Raw genomic sequence first — 23,408 nt, 5'->3', positions numbered from 1 at the left:
ACTACTGAGCCCACATGCCACAACTACTGAGGCCCGCGTGCCTGGAGCCTGTGCCCAGCAATAAGAGAAGCTACCACAATGAGAGGCCTGAGCACCGCAACGAAGAGTGGCCCCTGCTCACTGCAACCAGGAAAAACCCGCATGCAGCAACAAAAGACCCAACACAGCCATACATACATACATACATACATACATAATATCCAGTATAAAAAAAACCAGACTGTGCTGGGCCCCACCCCCCGAGCTTCTGATTCAGTAGGTCAGCGGTGGGGCCAAGAATCTGCATTTCTAACAAGTTCACGAGTGATGCTGATGTTGTTGGTTGGGGAACCATACTTTGAGAACCACTGCATTAAGGTCAAGAAAAAGACTGAAAAACTTAAGGTTGGACACTAGGTTTTTTTCTCTTTTATATAATACAGTCTTAGACACCATAACTTGACATGACACCCGCCCATGAAAGATGAGGTGGTTAGTTCTTAGAATTCATCCCATTTTCCCCCACCCCACCTCACCCCACCCCCACCACGTCCCGGCTGATTAACGTACTTCCATTTTTGTCATGATTTATAACATTTACATTCTATTCTACAACTCTGATTCCTCAGTTTTAAAACCTTAGTTGTGTACTTTAACGGATTCAGAGCTAATAACCATTCCTTTTGGTGGGACTTCGTTGGGGAACCTGGTATCCTCTCTCGTCTGGGTTCCCATTAAGTGTCCAGAACTGGTGCTCACTGGACCAAAAGGTGTATCTTATCCTGTGAGCTGTGGCTTCCCCAGGCTGCTCTGCGACCCAGAGAACGCCTTGTTCTGGTGAATCTTTCCCCTTTCCCTGAAGTCCTGAGACAGAAGCAAAGCCCTCACCTTCCCAAGGATTTTCCTTGACTCTCCTCTGTATGACCTGGTCACCGTACCAGTCCCTTTGTACATACCAGAGCTCCACATCACTCCAGTTTCTTCGCTCAGTGCTACTTAAGGGGTGGAGGGGGGCTGCAAGTCACACCTCACCTTGCTGCATTAGCATCTTCTCCGTGCTTCCTTGTTTGGTTGCTGCTGGCGAATCTGTGGCTGCCCTTTATTGAGTTTGCCAGATAATGGAAAAGGAGAGTTTCTGATCCAGCTTTACTCTTCCTGCTTCCTTCCACCTGAAAGTATCCCCATTCTTTTTCTAAAAACTACTGAAAAATGTAGGATTTATAGGGTAAAAGATGGTCCATATGATGCATCTACATAAATTATTATAATGTAAATATAATAGTTTTTTCCAAAAGAAAAAAATGTATCCTCCAAAATATTTATAGTAGTTTTATCTGTGATAAGATTATGGCTGATTTTTTAAAAACTGAAATTTACATTGACATAATTATAGATTTACATGTAGCTATAAGAAATAATCCGGAGATCCCATGTATGCTTTACCCAGTTTCCCCCAACCCATCAAATTTTAAAACCAGCAAAACCACCAATGGAATAGTGCCTCTTTGAGGTCTGTGAAACCAATAAGAAAGAAATGTGACCAGCGGATGCTCAACCAGGAATGCCAATTTCTCTCTCAACCTTTAGTATATTACGCTTGGTATAGCACTTCACACTATAGCTTGCAGTTCTTTGTTTTTGTGAATCTCTTCCCCAACAGTCAATTAGGTGTCTCAGAGCAGGAACTGTGTCTTATTACCTTTGTCTTCCAGGGCCAGAGAAGGGCCTACCACACAGAGGAGGAAGGTGAGAAGGCAATGATATGTGACTTTATCAAAATAACTTTTCTTCTGAAGTCTTACGCATTCAAGAATTCAAATTCTTTCCAGTCAATAAAAAGTGCTATGGATAACCTTTTGTTCAACCTCCACACAAAAATTAGATATTTAATTCCTAATAGACATAGTGTATTTGTTACTCATTCATGCAACTAATATTTAATGAGTTCCTACCATTTGTCAAGTAGGATGCTGGCAGCTGGGAATGCTATGGTGAACAAGACAGACATGGTCCCTCTCCTTATTTTATACTTTAAATTATAAAGCAAGCCCTTCTTTTTAGCCATTAGATCTTATGCACTCAATATTTTCTAAATACATCCATGCTACAAATAGGTATTTTGCAAATAACATGCTTTTTGCATTTTTAGACAGTACCAGAAGTATATTCAAATATGCCTAAATAGGAAACCGGTTGTGGAATGATTAATATTGAATCAACCATTTTACCCTTAAGTGCTACAATAAGTAAAAATAGAGCTACAGAACCAACTTTGTTTACTCAGTTACATTTCTTTTTTTTCTCTTTTTTTGGCCGTGCTGCACCATGCCGCGCCCAGCACCATGTGGGATCTTAGTTCCCTTACCAGGGATCAAACCTGCATCCCCTGCATTGGGAGTGTAGAGTCTTAACCACTGGACCGCCAGGGAAGTCCCCAAGTTACATTTCTATGTTTAATGTCCATTTTCCCTATCAGGCTGTACGTACCAAAAAGGCAGGCTCTATGTGTCTTGTTCTCTTGTTCATTGTTATAATTTTAGCACAGAATCTGTGCAATAAATATGCATTAACCTAATGATGAACTATTCGAGGATTTTAACTGTTCCTCAGAGTATGGGAATAAATGAAATAAATTATTTTAAAATTTAAGGCAGATGTTATGGGTACTTAACACAATACAAAGTTGTCATACTGCTGTGTGCATGCATTTTTTTCTTGCCGTAAGTGGAATGTAAAAAAAAAACCAAACTGGGCTTCCCTGGTGGCGCAGTGGTTGAGAGTCCGCCTGCCGATGCAGGGGACACGGGTTCGTGCCCCGGTCCAGGAAGATCCCACATGCCGCGGAGTGGCTAGGCCCATGAGCCATGGCCGCTGAGCCTGCGCGTCTGGAGCCTGTGCTCCGCAACGGGAGAGACCACAACAGTGAGAGGCCTGCGTACTACTAAAAAAAAAAAAAAAAAAAAAAAAAACCTGACCTATAGAGACAGTACACAGCATAAGACAGGCCATCCATCTAAATTTATTACCCGATTTTAATGCATCAAGCAGTCTTGCCCCCTTACTGCTGACCCACTAAGGAAATGGCTACTCTATCTTTTAAAGGCATGTTTACAAAATTAAACGTTTGCAATAAGATTTTTCATGATCCAGTCATGAAAAAGTTAAGTTCTTACCAGATTTTGATGCAGAAAGTTCTGTCTTTGTAAGTGCAAAACAGTGGTTTAAATATCAACAGATCCTACCAAGGGCTGTAATTCTCACACGAAATTAAAATAATGTTCTCACAAACTGGCAAGTAACTGCTTCAAGCAGAAGGAGCAACAGTATTTTATTTAATTATAATTAAACATTTCACAGAAGTTTAATTGGGAATGTATATGTACTATTAAGCAGAACACAGAAAACTTAAAGAAATAAGGTATTGAGACCTAAAATATCATTTAAAATCCTACCAATGTTATCTTACACATAGTAGGTACTCAATACAACTGAACTGAAAATAAACACTTTATAATACGTGCTTGCAAAATGTGTAATGCTGTAGTAGTAAAGTACAGTTTCTGAATATGAGATTTTGTCTGTCAGTTTTTTTTAAAAGCCTTTAAAAATATGATATGCATGAGCTTACCCTGAGGGAAAGTAAGATGGAATACAGATTATAAAATCTTTATGTATTTTCCACAATAGCATTTTGAAGTTGGAAAAGAGCAAATAGTTGTGGAAAAAAACTGAATGAACCAATTACTAAAAATTCAGTGCACTCATAACTACCTGATGGAAAATTTGAAGCACCTTTTCTTACGTCTTCTTATGTCATAATATGAAATTATGAATTATATAGACCTTGATCTTCAGAAGCTTAAGAAAACTTCAAGTTGTAAGCCAAAATGTCATCAGAAAAAAAAAATCTGGTATAAAAATTGCTACGTAAGGCCACTGTTTAAAGTTCTTTCATGTACAGACACTATACAATTCAGGTACTTTTGTTTTTGTTTTTATTACATAAGCAAAACTTTCAACATAGAAACGTCTGGATATAACTCAGTTCTCTATGAAACCATGCCCAGAGAAAAATGCATCAACAAATAATGCCCTTTTGAGACTTTTTGCAAAAGAAGCTGTAGTTAATACAACTTTTAAATTGAATACTGTAATTTAAAAGCAGTTGTTAAGTGTAAAAAAGTTGCAGCATTCCACTACGGAAAAATAAAGTCATTTCATCAAGATAGTTATAGTATTAGTGCTTTATTGCCAATTCTAACTCTTGACAAAAAGATGCTCCCAAATACCATCCTGTAGTGTCATTTCCATTTGTAACAATTCAAGATTAGAATGCTGGGGCAATGTTTGTATATTCCTATTGAGAGAAAACAAAAGAAATACAGACTTCAAAAGAAGCATTGGTTAAAACATCTGAGCTAGAGTTTTGTTTACATTGCAATTTTCAAAATATTTTAATTAATGTATTACCACTTGCACTCAAGATCCCCACAAAGCTATATGGATTCCCAAAGACACAAAGTAACAACGAAACACATCAAAGCAGATATCAAATGATAAGTCAGTAGGACAAAAAATATATATGGCACTTGATAGGCTGGTATTAGTAAGCTAATGAAAACAGCATTCTGCTATTTGGGCGAGTTTCACTGGGGACATCATTGACAAAAAATCAAGACTCTTAAACCTTAGTCCCTCAAGAACAGAGCCTGATGTGACACATGCACAACCTCAAATGGGTACTTTATCTTTGTCATCATATGGTATCTAATTCTAAAACTATATGGACTCTTCTAGCATGACTGGTAACAGCAGAGAAAGCTATTAGAGCGGGGAAAGCTTTCCTGCTTTTGGATGGTTACCTACAATGTACGAAGATGTATGGCTTCAATAAACACAGGAAAAGGAATTCACAATAACAATAAGACTATGATTAAAGGATAACAAATGTGAATTCTATACTGTGATGCTATGCAAATTGTTAAATTACCAGCCACAAACTGGACATAGGACCATGCAACTAATAAAAGAGCAAAAATGGTAGAATGACATGTTTTTCTGGGACATTAAAAAACTTATTAATACATATATCCTTACCTTTTACTAGGATCTTACATTATTAAAACTGAAAGAAATTTAAAAGTTGATTTATTTTTTGGCACTTATATTAGTATGGAAACGTTTAATTCCAAACAAAAACAGTACTGATAGAAAATTCTTCTTTCTATTTTGGTTAATGAAATGTTCAAAATACATGCATATATATTTTTGTCAACATCATTCCTTTAAACAGAGCCAGAATACATTGTATTCTATTTCTTTACTCATTATATAATATAAACATCATTTACATTGACCTTCAAATAAAATATCTGTTGCCTACTAACAACTGTAAAAGGAAACGCTAACTATAATAATTCTGAAAAACTTTTTCAACTGAAATATCTTGTTTATAAAAATGTGGAATTATTCTGAATCACATTCACCCTTGACATGGCTTCTTCTACACTATCTCTCGGATTGATCCCTGCATTCTCCCAGTTATTTGAAAACCTATTATAAGCAGAATGCTGAACTAGACATACGAGCATCACCCTCCTCTAGGTTTTCATAACTTGACACTTGAGTCAAATGTTTCCTTGTTTATCTTCCTGCACCTCGCCTCCTCCCAGAACCTGCTCACCCAGCCATCAGCCTCAAACACCACTTTCTCCTTCTCAGTCTAGGAAGATGTCCTACTGTCACCACATCACATCCTCTATATTCTACCCAGATTTCCAGGTCCTGTATAAGTTGCATACCCCTGTCTCTACCCAACTCCATATTCTACTCCCAAAAATGGATCTTTGGCTGTAGCCCATTCTAAGTCCTGCTCTCCATGACTCAGCTTACAACCTACCTCTTTGGTGAAGAGAGTAGAAATCACAGTACTTAGTGTACATTCCCTGACCATTTCTAACACACTGATCCTTTCCACCTCTCTTTAGGCACTTATCATCTGTGAAAATAAGCTCTTCAAAAATATGGCTGTGCAGAAAAGAGTTAATATAGCATACCTGACCGCTATGGTTTGAAAGCCCTGATTATAAGGTTGGCCCTTGGCTGGCATCTAAGAACTTAGATTTCAGGAGGGTTCCCACCACTGATGAGTGCATAAATTGTGCAAACAACATGGTCTATGCTGAACACCTGCTTTCTTGCTCTGAGTCTGGAATGTGGTACGTGCCTGGCAGGGGGTGCCTACGTGACCAGCACTGGGCACTGAGTCTCTAACGAGCCTCCCTGGTTGGCAACATTTCACGCATGTTGTCGCAGCTCGTTGCTGGGGGACTCAGGCACATCCTGTGTGACTCCACTGGGAGGGGACTCTTGGAAAGCTGCACCTGGTGTCCTCTGGACTCGCCCGTGCGCCAAATCCCCGTGCTGATTGTGTTGTGCAGCCTTCCGCTGGGACATCTCAGCTACGAGCACCACCACATGCTGAGTCCTCTGAGTCCTCCTAGCGAATCACTGAACCCGGGGTGGTCTTGGGGAGCCCTGACACCATTGCTGCTGTTCACTAACTTTTCAGAGCTATGGATGGGTGGGTGTGTGTGTGTGTGTGTATGATTAGATTAGATTCCATTCAACAGCATTTTTAAAGACGGACTATATGAAAGGTAATAGGGGGAGACATAACGCTAATGAGGTACCCTCTGTCCTCAAGGAGATGATCAACTATTTGGGGAAATAGGAAGGTAAACAGCAACAGTTAGAGACCAAATGAAACAAGAGCTAAAGAGGGGGCTTTGGTAAGGCTTTATAGTGGATCATAAAAGGAAAGCAGGGTTTAATAAGAAAAGAATGAGGATCAGGAGGCTATTTCTAGCCAAGAGGACGTCAGCAACAAAGACAGAAATACATGAAAACGGGCTTCCGTGGCGGCGCAGTGGTTGAGAATCTGCCTGCCAATGCAGGGTACACAGGTTCAAGTCCTGGTCTGGGAAGGTCCCATATGCCGCGGAGCAACTAAGCCCGTGCGCCACAACTACTGAGCCTGCGCTCTAGAGCCTGCGAGCCACAGCTACTGAGACCGTGTGCCACAACTACTGAAGCCTGTGCACCTAGAGCCCGTGCTCTGCAACAAGAGAAGCCACCGCAATGAGAAGCCCACGCACCGCAATGAACAGTAGCCCCCGCTCACCGCAACTAGAGAAAACCCGCACGCAGCAACGGAGACCCAATGCAGCCCAAAATAAAAGAAATAAAATTTTAAAAAATACATGAAAACATATATTATGCTCCAAAAAACAGAAGGTGCACGGAAAAGTATGGTTAGAAAGGCAGCTTAGGGCTGGACCTGGCTAACAAGTCTGGTCTCTTTTTTTATAGGCAACAGAATCCTTGGAAGGTGTCTGCACAAGAGTGATATGACTCAGACTGTGTTTTGGGACAATAACTGTGTTACTAGTGAAGGAACGGAATAAGCAAATCACAGGAGGCAAGGGAGCAGGTTAGAGGCTCCGAAGATTCCCCAAACAGACCAGGAATACCTAAGAATGTAGCATACAGTAAAGGTGGCATTTTCAATCAGTGGGGAAAGGACAAATTACTCAATAAGCAGTGTTAGAAAAATTGACTATCTACTGGGAAAAAAATCAGATCCTGCCCTTATATTGTATCGTAAAAACAAATTCTAAAAGGAACAAGTATTTATATGTTGAAAAAAGTAACCATAAAACCACTTAAAGGAAACACAGTAAGGAATTTTTATAAGCATAAACATGATATGAAATCTAAAAGCCATATAGGATTAACTTGACAGGTTCATGAAAATTTACAAGTTCTGTAATGTAAAAGCCACCATAAACAGCCAACTAACATGAAATAAACAGGAGCAAAATATGATAGGTTAATACCCTCAGTAAATCAAGAGCTCTTAAAAATCAGTAAGAAAAAGTACCAACCCTCAACAGAAACACTGGTAAAACATAGAACTAAGGAAATTGAGGGAAGAAATACAAATGACACATAACATAAAAAATATGTTCACATCATTAATAACTGAAGAAAGGCAAATGAGAACTATCTCCTGCTATTAAACTGACAACAGATAATAGAGATTAATAATGTGGAGTGCTGGCTAGGGTGCAGGTAAACAGGAACTTTCATGTACTTCTGGTAAGAACAAAAATGAGTAAAAAGGGAGCTATGGCAAGGTACCAAAATGTCAATGTGCACAGTGGTTTAACGGAAATAATGAAAACCTGTAAACTATCCTGAAGTCATCAACAGACGCTTGGTTAAGTAAGTCAGTAATCATCAAACTGGGTTACACATACCCTTAGGGGTATATGAAGACTTTCCAGTGAGTATGTGGGTAGACAGTTTGGAGGGAATCAATTTCCAGATCTTCAAATTCTCAATGTTTGCTTTCCAAAATAACCTGCCTGTACAATCGGTTAAGGCTGATTCCCTACCTCCCACTTTTATACTAGGAAGATACACCTTCTCATCCTGAATCTTAGTACTTTGCATTACCTGGGGACCCAACCAAAAGAGGGGGAAATTGGAAATACTGGTGACGGTGCCAAGAAAGTGAACCAACCCTAGCAGCTAGTAATAAATAGCATACTTCTGCAAGTCGGATGCTTTCCATTTCTTTGCTTTCGTTTAATTGTAGGAGGACAAAATCAAGCTGTCAGTAAAAGAACATTCAAAATACTTTTTGAGGATAGATCACTGAGTGACTTTTTGGCCTATAATTTAGAGTGAGTCCAAAGAATGGAGTGGCATTGCTATAATAAAAGTTCTTTCTTTCCCATCTATACAATCATATAAACAAGGTTTCTCAGGACTTAACATTTATAAAAAGAAAAAATGGAATTGATAATTGAACACTATTATTCTACTACTAATAAGTAATATTTATCTATGAATACCTGAACTAATTGAAAAGAGAAATGCATTTCCAATAAAACTTTTGTCTGATCAATACTTAACAAAATCTGTAATACATTTACGTTATTTTGATCAACTGTAATGGTCATTCAGTCCAGAGAAATATTTAACACCTAATAGTCACAGAAATCTATTAATATTATGTGTCAAATTTGATTTGGTGAGCAATAAAAGACTTTCAAAGATAAAAGTCTATGGGGCAAACAGAATGGAATCCAAATTCAACGCCAAAAAAAGGAATGATGTAAAATTTCCCACTTGTTAAAAGAGCTCATCTGTGTACTTTAAAAAATGGATGTTAGTTACCAAATTCCTGTGGTGTGCAGGTTCACTGAAGAGATTTAAAACAATGATGTAACAGTTTTATTTAAGACTCTCTATTTACAATATGCCAGAAATTCTATCCTTTATAAGAAGTTAAACTTATGATTAAAAAGTATTAGATACCAACCTAAAAATGTACAAGGAGGTAGATAATTTTTCATAATTTTAGGGTATGTAAGCAAAAGAGGTTTGAAAAGCACTGAAATAAATAAGACATCCATAGAGTGGAATGATATGCGGCTATTAAAATGAATGAATTGGATGGAGCAATGGATGAGTGATACAAATAAGAACACCTGGGACAATCGCAGTCAGAAGGAAAACTGGGAGGGTTAGTACGACAAGTTTCTAGCTTGGCTGGCTAGCTGTGAGAGCTACAGACCCTGAGGAGACCCAGTGGTCTGGGGAGGAGAGCAAGTGCGATTTTATCTTTAACAGCTTTACTGAGATATAACTCACATACCATACAGTTCACCCATTTAAAGTGTACAACTCAATGGTTTTTAGTGTGTTCACAGAGTTGTGCAACCATCACAATAATCACTTCTTTTGTGCCCCAGCATCCTTCAGCTCGAGGGACACAGCAGCAGTATAACAGGTTCTTGCTGATTCATCTGATCTTGGTTCCTGTTCTATCTTTGTACCCCATGACTTTCATGGTTTTTTTCAACCCCAAAAGCCATGAATCCCGGTCTCTAACTTCCTTCTCACAGTGTCCTTCTGCTCTCTCCTTCCCCCCTTTCTATCCAGGGGCAGAGCTCTGGTAGGCACCGAGCTGACAGGTACCTGGGGACTACTGCAGAGTCTAGGATGCTGAGGAACTCCATGTTTTTCTGACCAAACACAAAATTGCTAAAAGTTTTTCAGAGGCAATGTTCCCAGCGGGGGCTTCATGAATTTTGAATAGGTTCTCCATCCTAGTCTGGTCCATAGTCAGACCCTCAAGAGTTTCTGGAAACCTTCTATGATGAGCAGAGAATATTTCATGGGGGCGCTTGTGAATGACAGTGGATAAAAGACAAGCTTCTTTCCAGGGGGTAATAGACATTTCTCCCATCTCCTCATCTTCCACCCCAAGCACAGAATCCAAGAGAAAGGAAACATAATAAAATGGAATTTGGGTGCCAGAATGGGGTTAATATGACAAGTGCGTGATGAATGAGGAGGAAGCATTTTAGTTCTGTACTTTACTAATACTCCTTGGGAATCTTACTACTTTGTAGGCAGCTGGGGAGCTAATTCAGTTTTAGGGAGGCCACGATTATTCTGGTAAGTGGACAAGAGGACATATCAGGAGCACATCTAGGATCTCCCCAACTCTTGCCGGAAGCTGTTTGGCCCTGGACACAAGAAGCACATGTCTGATGGCACAGTAAACAGACTGTACTATAGATGAACATTGTAAGAAATTCAAGCCATGACTGATCAGCCCAGACATTTCAATATGGTGGGGGAGTGAGGAATCCAGACAAGACCAGTCTAAACTTTCCTGGTGGACTTTGAGGCATGTGGAAATACATAGGTTCATATCTAATTTCAGGTTCAAGAAGTTCCAGGACACCTAGATTAATTAATTAACCATGCATCCTTAATCTAGTTGGTGGTCTAATAATGAAAACAATGAACTTTTGTCCTTAGTAGGACAAAAAGCCAAAGCAGGGTACAGATACTGCCTGGACTAAGACTTCTCTCCAGGGCAGGACCTTCAAAGTTCCCCCCCCCCAATGCTAAATCTTGCGATGAAGCAACACTGGAAGAAACCAAAGATTCCAGGCCTTCACCTCTTTTCTTTAGGGCATGAAATCCAAGGTAAAATGGAGTAATAGGTCTAAATTGTCAGTCTGTACATATGGAATGGGATTCCAGGGAAGCACAATACTACTAGGACAGCTCTAAGGCCATGTAAGCTGTAAGTACCTTAGTTCACGGTTTGCAGGGCAGAAATAGAGACAGAGATGTAGAGAACAAATGTATGGACACCAAGGGGGGAAAGTGCTGGTGGGGGAGTGGTGGGATGAATTGGGAGACTGGGATTGACATGGATACACTAATATGTATAAAATAGATAACTAATAAGAAAAAAAAAGTACCTTAGTTCAGACCTTGGCAGAAACAGAGCAGGTGTGATGCCTCATTCCTTTCCCTAAAGGTTAGGAGAGTGTGGAGCCCAACTGTTCAGAAGGGTGCTAACAGTAGGGTGCCTGATTTCACGCCATGCTCATAGAGGTGGGCCTAGTTCAAACACAAATCTATACAAAGCCTGGCTATGCCTTGCTTGCAGGTACTGACAGTAGCCAGGCTGGAAAAGCTCATGTCAAAGTAGCTACAACATGAACATCTATGAAGCAACATCCAGAATGGTAGGCCCAAGAAAAAGAGTAGTAGACACTGGTTCTTTAAAAATCTAGTGTGTGGCGACAACTTCTAAAGCTCCCAGTTGGCAGCAAAAGGCAAGAGGAAGTCGAGGCTGTGATCTGCCCAGGACCCTAACTGAACTGCTACATTCTAGATGATACAAAAAGCCTAGGCCCTAAAGCCTGGAGACCCATAGCAGGTTGTGGCTCTTTCTAGGACACACTGGTTATGTCCCAAGATGAAGGCTTGATGTCTGGTTTCTACTGGTTGTTAAGTGAGGCTGGCAGGCAATGTGGTCTGGAAGAACTGGGAGGCCAGCAGGAATGGGGCAAGCTGAGGCAAAGAAAAGGATGAGGAAATGGAGCAAGTTCAATGAGAATATAGAAACTGCAGGCTGAGGCAGACAGTCAAGTAAGCACTCAGGAGCCCCAAATCATCTAAAAAACAGAGGTAAAAATGGAGCTAAATGAAGCTAACAATCAAAGTTCAGCACAGAGCTAACAGAAGAAAAACACACAGTATGTACCTGAAACCCAACCTTGCAATTGAGGAAAAGGCTTGCCTCACCCTTCCTCCTCGAGTGGGGATCAATGACCAGCTTCCTTGAGAACAGCCAGGCTGCCACCTGTGACTGGGGATGAATGCCTAGAAGATCTGCTGCAAAGAAACTTGCCACATGAGACAGGAAGAGAAGCAGCACCTTGGTCCAACATAGGGAGGTGTATGAGAGGGGAAAATGACTCCAGTTACATTCATGTTTTTAAACAAGAGATAGCTTTCCTAACACCAAGAGTGATATACACAGTGAAATTAAAAACCTCTTTTAAGGCACTCAGTTAAAATTAAGGGGTGGGAGAAGTTACAGAAGATATTCTATTCAATGCTAAAACTTCAAAAAAAATCAGTTGTCAACTCCATTCTACTGGTCCATCTTTTGAAAAGTAAGTTTTACTAAAATCACTAAGTAAGCTCAGCGTAAAGTCTTCACAAGCATGAATACTTATGGGAACACTGAAGGTTAGAAAATGTATAAAACCACAATTAGATTATTTGATAGCAACACTAGATATACATCATCTACTCAGAAGAAAATATTAGCCCCAAGTTATTAACAAAAATGAGTCAAAAATTGACAAACATGCCTCAACAGAAGTAATGCTATTGTTCTCATTTAAAATATAATTTGCAGACGTTATTTTTATATGATATTTATGCTGCATTTTCAAATACCAACATGGTGAATTTAAATAAAATCAATCCACAACTAAAAGAGTATGCAATCCAAATTATCAAGTAATGAAACTTTTTATTAATAGTTAGAGTTAGCATATAGTAGTGACGGTTGCACAGCACTGTGAATGTAATTAATGCCACTGAATTGTATAAAGATGGTTAAAATGGCAAATTTTATGATATATGTATTTTATCACAATTAAAAAACATAAATGAATGGGAAAAAAAGAAAAGTTAGTGTATTTTGTAATTATGTACCCTTTTTATGTAGTCAGTTCAATAATTTTTGGTACCTAGAAAATTCACATTGTATCAGGCTAAAATATATCAGCTAAAAGTCTTTACCTGATTTTCCATTTCAAAGATTAACCATACAACAGAAATTCTAAAGTAAAAAGTTCAAACAGCTAGCATATTCAAAGTATTTGAGGTATAATACTAAGGCATTCTTCAATTATCATGCAGTAAGAACGTTGATATCTAGGTTGTTTCTTAAGTCAAAATTACATTACAAACTGAATTTATCTATTAAACATAGATACTTTAGGAGTTCAAAAGTCAGTCAATATTTTTAAATGATCATAATCCAACTAACCTTTTTTTTCCTCAGTAATCTTTCTCTGAATGTATTAGTGATAAATCCGCTTGGACCAGCAAACCGTAAACGCTGATATTTAGCCTGAATGCACAAGCTCTTCTGTACTAGGCCTGATTTATACTGGGGCTGAAATGCGCCACCTCTAAAGTTGGTCTGTAAAGGAAAAAAAAAATTAGATGTTAAAACTATAGCTTCCAAGTCTATTTTATTAGTATAAGAAAGGGGAGGGCTTCCCTGGTGGTGCAGTGGTTGAGAGTCCGCCTGCCGATGCAGGGGACACGGGTTCGTGCCCCGGTTCGGGAAGATCCCACATGCTGCAGAGCAGCTGGGCCCGTGAGCCATGGCCGCTGAGCCTGCGCGTCTGGAGCCTGTGCTCCACAACGGGAGAAGCCACAACAGTGAGAGGCCCGCGTACCGCAAAAAAAAAAAAAAAAAAAAAAAGGGGAAAAGGTCTGGAACTTAGAGCTTCCCTTAATTCTAAGTACTAAAGATATTTAAAGGGAAAAGGTTAATGATGGTAATAAAGCATGTTTTCCTCAAACTAGCTTCCTAGTTTATTTTGTATAATAATAATTTAAAAATATTTTATATAAATGAATTTTTAAAACTATTAAATTAAAATTTGAAATTCTTGAAATTTATCATACTAAGAAAAAGACAACTTTAAAAACCTCAGAATTATCCTTCTGATTCATAGTGAAGTATATCAAATCCCAACTGGGTGGGGGAAGACATTAAGTATCAACATTTATTTAAAAATCACAAACTCTCTTGGGACTTCCCTGGTGGTCCAGTGGTTAAGAATCCACCTTCCAATGCAGGGGACATGGGTTCGATCCCTGGTTGGGGAACTAGGATTCCACATGCCGTGGGGCAACCAAGCCCACGTGCCACAACTACTGAGCCTGCACTCTAGAGCCCATGCTCCACAACTAGAGAGAAGCCCATGCACCACAAGGAAGAGCCCGTGTGCTGCAATGAAAGATCCCACATGCTGCAACTAAGACCCGACACAGCCAAATAAATTTAAAAAATTGAAAAGAAGAATCAAAAACTCTCTTAACTTTACTCTTGTTAGTACCTTTTTAAAAAAATATATTTATTTATTTATTTGGCTGTGCCAGATCTTAGCTGTGGCATGTAGGATCTAGTTCCCTGACCAAGGATCGAACCCGGCCCCCTGCATTGGGAGCACGGAGTCTTAGCCACTAGACCACCAGGGAGGTCCCTCTTGTCAGTACTTTTGAGTCAATCTTTCTTTACCATAAAAATCCCACTACAGCACATATTTTCAAGATAAGAGCTATACTTAACAAGACATTTCCTGACCTGCATACTGCCCAATATTACAATAGACATAGAGGACAATGAATATTTGTGTGTGTCCCATGTGGGACATGTACAAATGGTATCTTACAAAGGAGTAATTATAAAAATTAAGTAGATTCTTCTTTCCACAATGATTTAACAAATGGGTATGCTATACATAATGATACACAAAAGTGTATTAAAAAGTATTTATGCCAGGCCTATTTTCCAATTATTTTCTTAAGGCTACAAACAATTTCAGGTAAAACAGAATTATAATGAGACACTATAATTTTGTTAAAACTATCTGCACCAACTTGATACATCAGGGCTAATCTTGAGATTTACATTGTCCATTTTTACATATCTAATAAGGTGATTACTATCTGGCTTTGAATTAGTCCAATTTATGTAAAAAGTAAATTTTAATGAAAGAGCTCCTTTTCTTAGGAAGGATTATTTCTTCCCCCTACTTTACTATAAAGAATTGTGAATTTCTAAACAACCATATAACATTACACAGCTTTAAATGATTGGTCAAAAGGAAAGATTAATGCACATATTTTGAAAAACATTTTTTAAATAAGTTAATGTTAAAGACCTTTCCCTTAAGGAGAATGGGTAACAGGAAATAGATCTTATAACAGTCTTAGAAAAATTACTACAATTGACTATATCTGACCAATGAGAAGTGCAACATGTAGGAAACACTTAAATCTGAATGCCCACCTACACCGTTTCTAAGTTATATAGACGTTACATTTTTAGTTGATTTTATGTCTCATTACTTAAGAGATTAAAAGATGGTATAAAACATATTTTTTAAAAAAATATTTATTTATTTGGCTGCACTGGGTCTTAGTTGCAACACGTGGGATCTTTGTTGTGGCATGTTTTAGTTGCAGCATGCAGACTTCTTAGTTGCGGCATACATGTGGGATCTAGTTCCCAGACCAGAGATTGAACCCAGGCCCTGTGCGTTGGGAGCGCGAAGTCTTACCCACTGGACTACCAGGGAAGTCCCAAAATATGTTTATACAGTCTATGGCCCTAGCTATTTTTGAAAACCTAATGTCACACATGCTTTTAGGTACATGAACCACTGGCTAAAAATGTTACCTGTGCAATGGTTACAAATTGTGTTACTTCCACTGAAAAAAAAAATCTTTTTTTTTTTTGGCCCCACCATGCAGCTTGTGGGATCTTAGTTCCCTGACCAGGGACTGAACCTGGGGCCCTCACAGTGAACGGGTAGAGTCCTAACCACTAGACGGCCAGGGAATTCCCTGAAAAAAATCTTCTGACATCAAGAATTTTGACTCAGGAAGCCAAAGTATTAACAGAAGATCACTCAAGTACACTCCAAGTCTACAGTTTGGAGATCATTTATACTACCTTTCTGCTCATATTAACTTCCTCCTAATGAGCTAACTACTCTAGCTAGACTGCCTGCTACTTTCACCAAAAAAAAATCCTCAGGTTCTTGGGCTTCCCTGGTGGCACAATGGTTAAGAATCCAGCTGCCAAAGCAGGGGACATGCGTTTGAGCCCTGGTCTGGGAATATCCCACATGCTGCGGAGCAACTAAGCCCATGCACCACAACTACTGAGCCTGCACTCTAGAGGCCGCAAGCCACAACTACTGAAGCCTGCGAACCACAACTACTGAGCCTGCACGCCTAGGGCCCGTGCTTCTCAAGAGAAGCCACCGTAGTGAGAAGCCCGTGCACCCTGTGCACTGCAGTGAAGAGTAGCCCCCGCTTGCCGCAACTAGAGAAAGCCTGCGTGCAGCAACAAAGACCCAAGGCAGCCAAAAATAAATAAATAAATATAAATAATAAATAAAAAGGTTTAACAATAAATAAATAAATAAATAATTTTTAAAAACCCCAAAACAGGTTCTTTTCTTTTCTTTTGGGGGGGAGGGGAAAGAGACACTGTAGAGTGGAAAAATATGAAAAAAGGACCTATCATAAGCACGAAATTCAGTCAAAATGGATTTAAAAAGCACCTCAATTTATGACAGCAAGGAGACAGAAACACAATATTTTGCACTATAATTCTTATTCCATATGTTTGGGGGATGAAGTGTTCTGCAAAAACAAACATGTTCATTGATTAAAAGTATCACTGACATCAGACATAGCTGTACAAATAATTAGAATGTGATGAAATATGCTTTAACAAAGCTTGTTGGACCAGAGTCTTTCTCTGATGATCCAGAAGGCCTCTGAGGGTTGTGTGTCTATGGGCAGGGTTTTTCAATCATTGAATGCTGGAGAAGGCTCTATGGCTATGTGCTTACATCTCAGAGGTAAAGAGGCAGGCTTAAAGGGAAGGTCTGGGGTGGGTGGAGACTGCGGGTGGCGGAGGGGGAAAGATTCGGAGCCCCGGAGGAGAGCACAGCAACAGGGGTGCAGAGGGCAAAGCGGAGAGATTCCCACACAGAGGATCAGTGCCGACCGGCACTCACCAGCCCGAGAGGCTTGTCTGCTCACCCGCCGGGGCAGGCGGGGCTGGGAGCTGAGGCTCGGGCTTCGGACGTCAGATCGCAGGGAGAGGACTGGGGTTGGCGGCATGAACACAGCCTGCAGGGGCTAGTGTGCCACGGCTAGCCTGGAGGGAGTCCGGAGAAAAGTGTGGACCTGCCGAAGAGGCAAGAGACTTTTTCTTCCCTCTTTGTTTCCTGGTGCGCGAGGAGAGGGCATTCAGAGCGCTGCTTAAAGGAGCTCCAGAGACGGGTGAGAGCCGCGGCTATCAGCGCGGACCCCAGAGACGGGCATGAGACGCTAAGGCTGCTGCTGCTGCCACCAAGAAGCCTGTGTGCGAGCACAGGTCACCATCCACACCTCCCTTCCAGGGAGCCTGTGCAGCGCGCCACTGACAGGGTCGCGGGATCCAGGGACAACTTCCCCGGGAGAACGCACGGCGCACCTCAGGCTGGTGCAACGTCGCGCTGGCCTCTGCCGCCGCAGGCTCGCCCCGCATCCGCAGCCCTCCCTCCCCCCGGCCTGAGTGAGCCAGAGTCCCTGAAGCAGCTGCTCCTGTAACCCCATCCTGTGTGAGCGAAGAACAGACGCCCTCCAGCGACCTACACGCAGAGGCAGGGCCAAAATACAAAGCTGAGCCCCGGGAGCTGTGAGAACAAAGAAGAGAAAGGGAAATCTCTCCCAGCAGCCTCAGGAGCAGCGGATTAAAGCTCCACAATCAACTTCATGTACCCTGCATCTGTGGAATATATGAATAGACAACGAATCATCCCAAATTGAGGAGGTGGACTTTGAGAGCAAGATTTATGATTTTTTCCCCTTTTCCTCTTTTTGTGAGTGTGTATGTGTATGCTTCTGTGTGAGATTTTGTCTGTATACCTTTGTTTTCACCATTTGTCCTAGGGTTCTATCCATCCATTTTTTTGTTGTTTTTTTTTAAAAACTTTTTTCTTAATAATTATTTTTATTTTTATAACTTTATTTTATCTTATCTTGCTTTATTTTATTTTATTTTATCCTCTTCCTTCTTCCTTTCTTTCTTTCCCCCTTCCTTCCATCCCTCCCTCCCTCTCTCCCTTCTTTCTCTCTTTCTCTCTTTCTTTCTACTTTTTCTCCCTTCTCTTCTGAGCCGTGTGGATGAAAGGCTCTTGGTGCTGCAGCCAGGAGTCAGTGCTGTGCCTCTGAGGTGGGAGAGCCAAGTTCAGGACACTGGTCCACAAGAGACCTCCCAGCTCCACGTAATATCAAACGGCGAACATCTCCCAGAGATCTCCATCTCAACACCAACACCCAGCTTCACTCAACGACCAGCAAGCTACAGTGCTGGACACCGTATGCCAAACAACTAGCAAGACAGGAACACAACCCCACCCATTAGCAGAGAGGCTGCCTAAAATCATAGTAAGTCCACAGACACCCCAAAACACACCACCAGACGTGGACCTGCCCACCAGAAAGACAAGATCCAGCCTCATCCACCAGAACACAGGCACTAGTCCCCTCCACCAGGAAGCCTACACAACCCACTGAACCAACCTTAGCCACTGGGACAGACACCAAAAACAACGGGAACTACGAACCTGCAGGCTGCAAAAAGGAGACCCCAAACACAGTAAGATAAGCAAAATGATAAGACAGAAAAACACGCAGCAGATGAAGGAGCAAGGTAAAAACCCACCAGACCTAACAAATGAAGAGGAAATAGGCAGTGTACCTGAAAAAGAATTCAGAATAATGATAGTAGAGATGATCCAAAATCTTGGGAAAAGAATAGAGAAAATGCAAGAAACATTTAACAAGGACCTAGAAGAACTAAAGATGAAACAAGCAACGATAAACAACACAATAAATGAAATTAAAAATACTTTAGAAGGGATCAATAGCAGAATAAGTGAGGCAGAAGAACGGATAAGTGACCTGGAAGATAAAATACTGGAAATAACTACTGCAGAGCAGAATAAAGAAAAAAGAATGAAAAGAACTGAGGACAGACTCAGAGACCTCTGGGACAACATTAAACGCACCAACATTCGAATTATAGGGGTTCCAGAAGAAGAAGAGAAAAAGAGAGGGACTGAGAAAATATTTGAAGAGATTATAGTTGAAAACTTCCCTAATATGGGAAAGGAAATAGTTAATCAAGTCCAAGAAGCACAGAGAGTCCCATACAAGATAAATCCAAGGAGAAACACGCCAAGACACATATTAAGCAAAGTGTCAAAAATTAAATACAAAGAAAACATATTAAAAGCAGCAAGGGAAAAACAACAAATAACACACAAGGGAATCCCCATAAGGTTAACAGCTGATCTTTCAGCAGAAACTCTGCAAGCCAGAAGGGACTGGCAGGACATATTTAAAGTGATGAAGGAGAAAAACCTACAACCAAGATTACTCTACCCAGCAAGGATCTCATTCAGATTTGATGGAGAAATTAAAACGTTTACAGACAAGCAAAAGCTGAGAGAGTTCAGCACCACCAAAGCAGCTTTACAACAAATGCTAAAGGAACTTCTCTACGCAAGAAACACAACAGAAGGAAAAGACCTACAATAACAAACGCAAAACAATTAAGAAAATGGGAACAGGAACACACATATTGAAAATTACCTTAAATGTAAATGGATTAAATGCTCCCACCAAAAGACACAGACTGGCTGAATGGATACAAAAACAAGACCCATATATATGCTGTCTACCAGAGAACCACTTCAGACCTAGGGACACATACAGACTGAAAGTAAGGGGATGGAAAAAGATATTCCATGCAAATGGAAACCAAATGAAAGCTGGAGTAGCAATTCTCATACCAGACAAAATAGACTTTAAAATAAAGACTATTAGAAGAGACAAAGAAGGATACTACATAATGATCAAGGGATCGATCCAAGAAGAAGATATAACAATTGTAAATATGCACCCAACATAGGAGTACCTCAATACATAAGGCAAATACTAACAGCCATAAAAGGGGAAATCGACAGTAACACATTCATAGTAGGGGACGTTACCGCCCCACTTTCACCAATGGACAGATCATCCAAAATGAAAATAAATAAGGAAACACAAGCTTTAAATGATACATTAGGGGCTTCCCTGGGGGCGCGGTGGTTGAGAGTCCGCCTGCCGATGCAGGGGACACGGGTTCGTGCCCCGGTCCAGGAGGATCCCACGTGCTGCGGAGCAGCTGGGCCTGTGAGCCATGGCTGCTGAGCCTGTGTGTCCGGAGCCTGTGCTCCGCAATGGGAGAGGCCACAACAGTGAGAGGCCCACGTACCGCAAAAAAAAAAAAAAAAAAAAAAAAAAAAAAGATACATTAAACAAGATGGACTTAATTGATATTTATAGGACATTCCATCCAAACACAACAGAATACACATTTTTCTCAAGTGCTCATGGAACATTCTCCAGGATAGATCATATCTTGGGTCACAAATCAAGCCTTGGTAAATTTAAGAAAATTGAAATTGTATCAAGTATCTTTTCCAACCACAACGCTATGAGACTAGATATCAATTACAGGAAAAGATCTGTAAAAAATACAAACACATGGAGGCTAAACAATACACTACTTAATAACGAAGTGATCACTGAAGAAATCAAAGAGGAAATCAAAAAATACCTAGAAACAAATGACAATGGAGACATGATGACCCAAAACTTATGGGATGCAGCAAAAGCAGTTCTAAGAGAGAAGTTTATAGCAATACAATCCTACCTTAAGAAACAGGAAACATCTCGAATAAACAACCTAACCTTGCACCTAAAGCAATTAGAGAAAGAAGAACAAAAAACCCCCAAAGTTAGCAGAAGGAAAGAAATCATAAAGATCAGAGCAGAAATAAATGAAAAAGAAATGAAGGAAACGATAGCAAAGATCAATAAAACTAAAAGCTGGTTCTTTGAGAAGATAAACAAAATTGATAAACCATTAACCAGACTCATCAAGAAAAAAAGGGAGAAGACTCAAATCAATAGAATTAGATATGAAAAAGGAGAAGTAACAACTGACAGTACAGAAATACAAAAGATCATGAGAGATTACTACAAGCAACTCTATGCCAATAAAATGGACAACCTGGAAGAAATGGACAAATTCTTAGAAATGCACAACCTGCCAAGACTGAATCAGGAAGAAATAGAAACTATGAACAGACCAATCACAAGCACTGAAATTGAAACTGTGATACAAAATCTTCCAACAAACAAAAGCCCAGGACCAGATGGCTTCACAGGAGAATTCTTTCAAACATTTAGAGAAGAGCTAACACCTATCCTCTCAAACTCTTCCAAAATATAGCAGAGGGAGGAACACTCCCAAACTCATTCTATGAGGCCACCATCACCCTGATACCAAAACCAGACAAGGATGTCAAAAAGAAAAAAAACTACAGGCCAATATCACTGATGAACATAGATGCAAAAATCCTCAACAAAATACTAGCAAACAAAATGCAACAGCACATTAAAAGGATCATACACCATGATCAAGTGGGATTTATTCCAGGAATGCAAGGATTCTTCAATATACACAAATCAATCAACGTGATACACCATATTAACAAAATGAAGGAGAAAAACCATATGTTCATCTCAATAGACACAGAGAAAGCTTTTGACAAAATTCAACAGCCATTTATGATAAAAACCCTGCAGAAAGTAGGCACAGAGGGAACTTTCCTCAACATAATAAAAGCCATATATGACAAACCCACAGCCAACATCGTCCTCAATGGTGAAAAACTGAAACCATTTCCACTAAGATCAGGGACAAGACAAGGTTGCCCACTCTCACCACTATTATTAAACATAGTTTTGGAAGTTTTAGCCACAGCAATCAGAGAAGAAAAGGAAATAAAAGGAATCCAAATCGGAAAAGAAGAAGTAAAGCTGTCACTGTTTGCAGATGACATGATACTATACATAGAGAATCCTAAAGATGCTACCAGAAAACTACTATTGCTAATCAATGAATTTGGTAAAGTAGCAGGATACAAAATTAATGCACAGAAATCTCTGGCATTCCTATACACTAATGATGAAAAATCTGAAAGTGAAATCAAGAAAACACTCCCATTTACCACTGCAACAAAAAGAATAAAATATGTAGGAATAAACCTACCTAAGGAGACAAAAGACCTGTATGCAGAAAATTATGACACTGATGAGAGAAATTAAAGATGATACAAATAGATGGAGAGATATACCATGTTCTTGGATTGGAAGAATCAACATTGTGAAAATGACTCTACTACCCGAAGCAATCTACAGATTCAATGCAATCCCTATCAAACTACCACTGGCATTTTTCACAGAACTAGAACAAAGAATTTCAGATTTGTATGGAAACACAAAAGACCCCGAATAGCCAAATCAATCTTGAAAACGAAAAACAGAGCTGGAGGAATCAGGCTCCCTGACTTCAGACTATACTACAAAGCTACAGTAATCAAGACAGTATGGTACTGGCACAAAAACAGAAATATAGATCAGTGGAACAGGATAGAAAGCCCAGAGATAAACCCACGCACATATGGTCACCTTATCTTTGATAAAGGAGGCAGGAATGTACAGTGGAGAAAGGACAGCCTCTTCAATAAGTGGTGCTGGGAAAACTGGACAGGTACATGTAAAAGTATGACATTAGAACACTCCCTAACACCATACACAAAAATAAGCTCAAAATGGATTAAAGACCTAAATGTAAGGCCAGAAACTATCAAACTCTTAGAGGAAAACATAGGCAGAACACTTTATGACATCAATCACAGCAAGATCCTTTTTGACCCACCTCCTAGAGAAATGGAAATGAAAACAAAAATAAACAAATGGGACCTAATGAAACTTCAAAGCTTTTGCACAGCAAAGGAAACCATAAACAAGACGAAAAGACAACTCTCAGAATGGGAGAAAATATTTGCAAGCAAAGCAAATGACAAAGGATTAATCTCCAACATTTACAAGCAGCTCATGCAGCTCAATAACAAAAAAACAGACAACCCAATTCAAAAATGGGCAGAAGACCTAAATAGACATTTCTCCAAAGAAGATATAGAGATTGCCAACAAACACATGAAAGAATGCTCAACGTCATTAATCATTAGAGAAGTGCAAATCAAACCTACAATGAGATATCATCTCACACCAGTCAGAATGGCCATCATCAAAAAATCTACAAACAA

General features: G+C 39.9%; 1 protein-coding gene across 9 annotated transcripts in view; it reads right to left on the bottom strand.

The window, feature by feature from the left end:
- Nucleotides 1–3,300: 3,300 nt before the first annotated feature.
- BCLAF3 (BCLAF1 and THRAP3 family member 3) overlaps nt 3,301–23,408 on the bottom strand; it is a 62,686-nt gene continuing 42,578 nt past the window's right edge. For 7 of the 9 annotated variants that reach the window (XM_081222122.1, XM_081222127.1, XM_081222125.1 and 4 more), the window contains 3 exons: nt 13,427–13,582; nt 12,125–12,298; nt 3,301–4,336 (listed from right to left, as the gene is read on the bottom strand). In XM_081222122.1, coding sequence (XP_081078248.1) covers nt 4,307–4,336; nt 12,125–12,298; nt 13,427–13,582 — 360 coding nt within the window. In that variant the 3' untranslated portion in view covers nt 3,301–4,306. The remainder of the gene's footprint in view (nt 4,337–12,124; nt 12,299–13,426; nt 13,583–23,408) is intronic. The other 2 variants (XM_081222126.1, XM_081222129.1) reach the window with 2 other exon arrangements.

Source organism: Mesoplodon bidens (assembly GCF_964165515.1).
Source record: "Mesoplodon bidens genome assembly, chromosome: X".
NCBI lineage: Eukaryota > Metazoa > Chordata > Mammalia > Artiodactyla > Ziphiidae > Mesoplodon > Mesoplodon bidens.
Note: the sequence above shows the minus strand (reverse complement) of the source record. Positions and strands in the feature narration are given on the sequence as shown.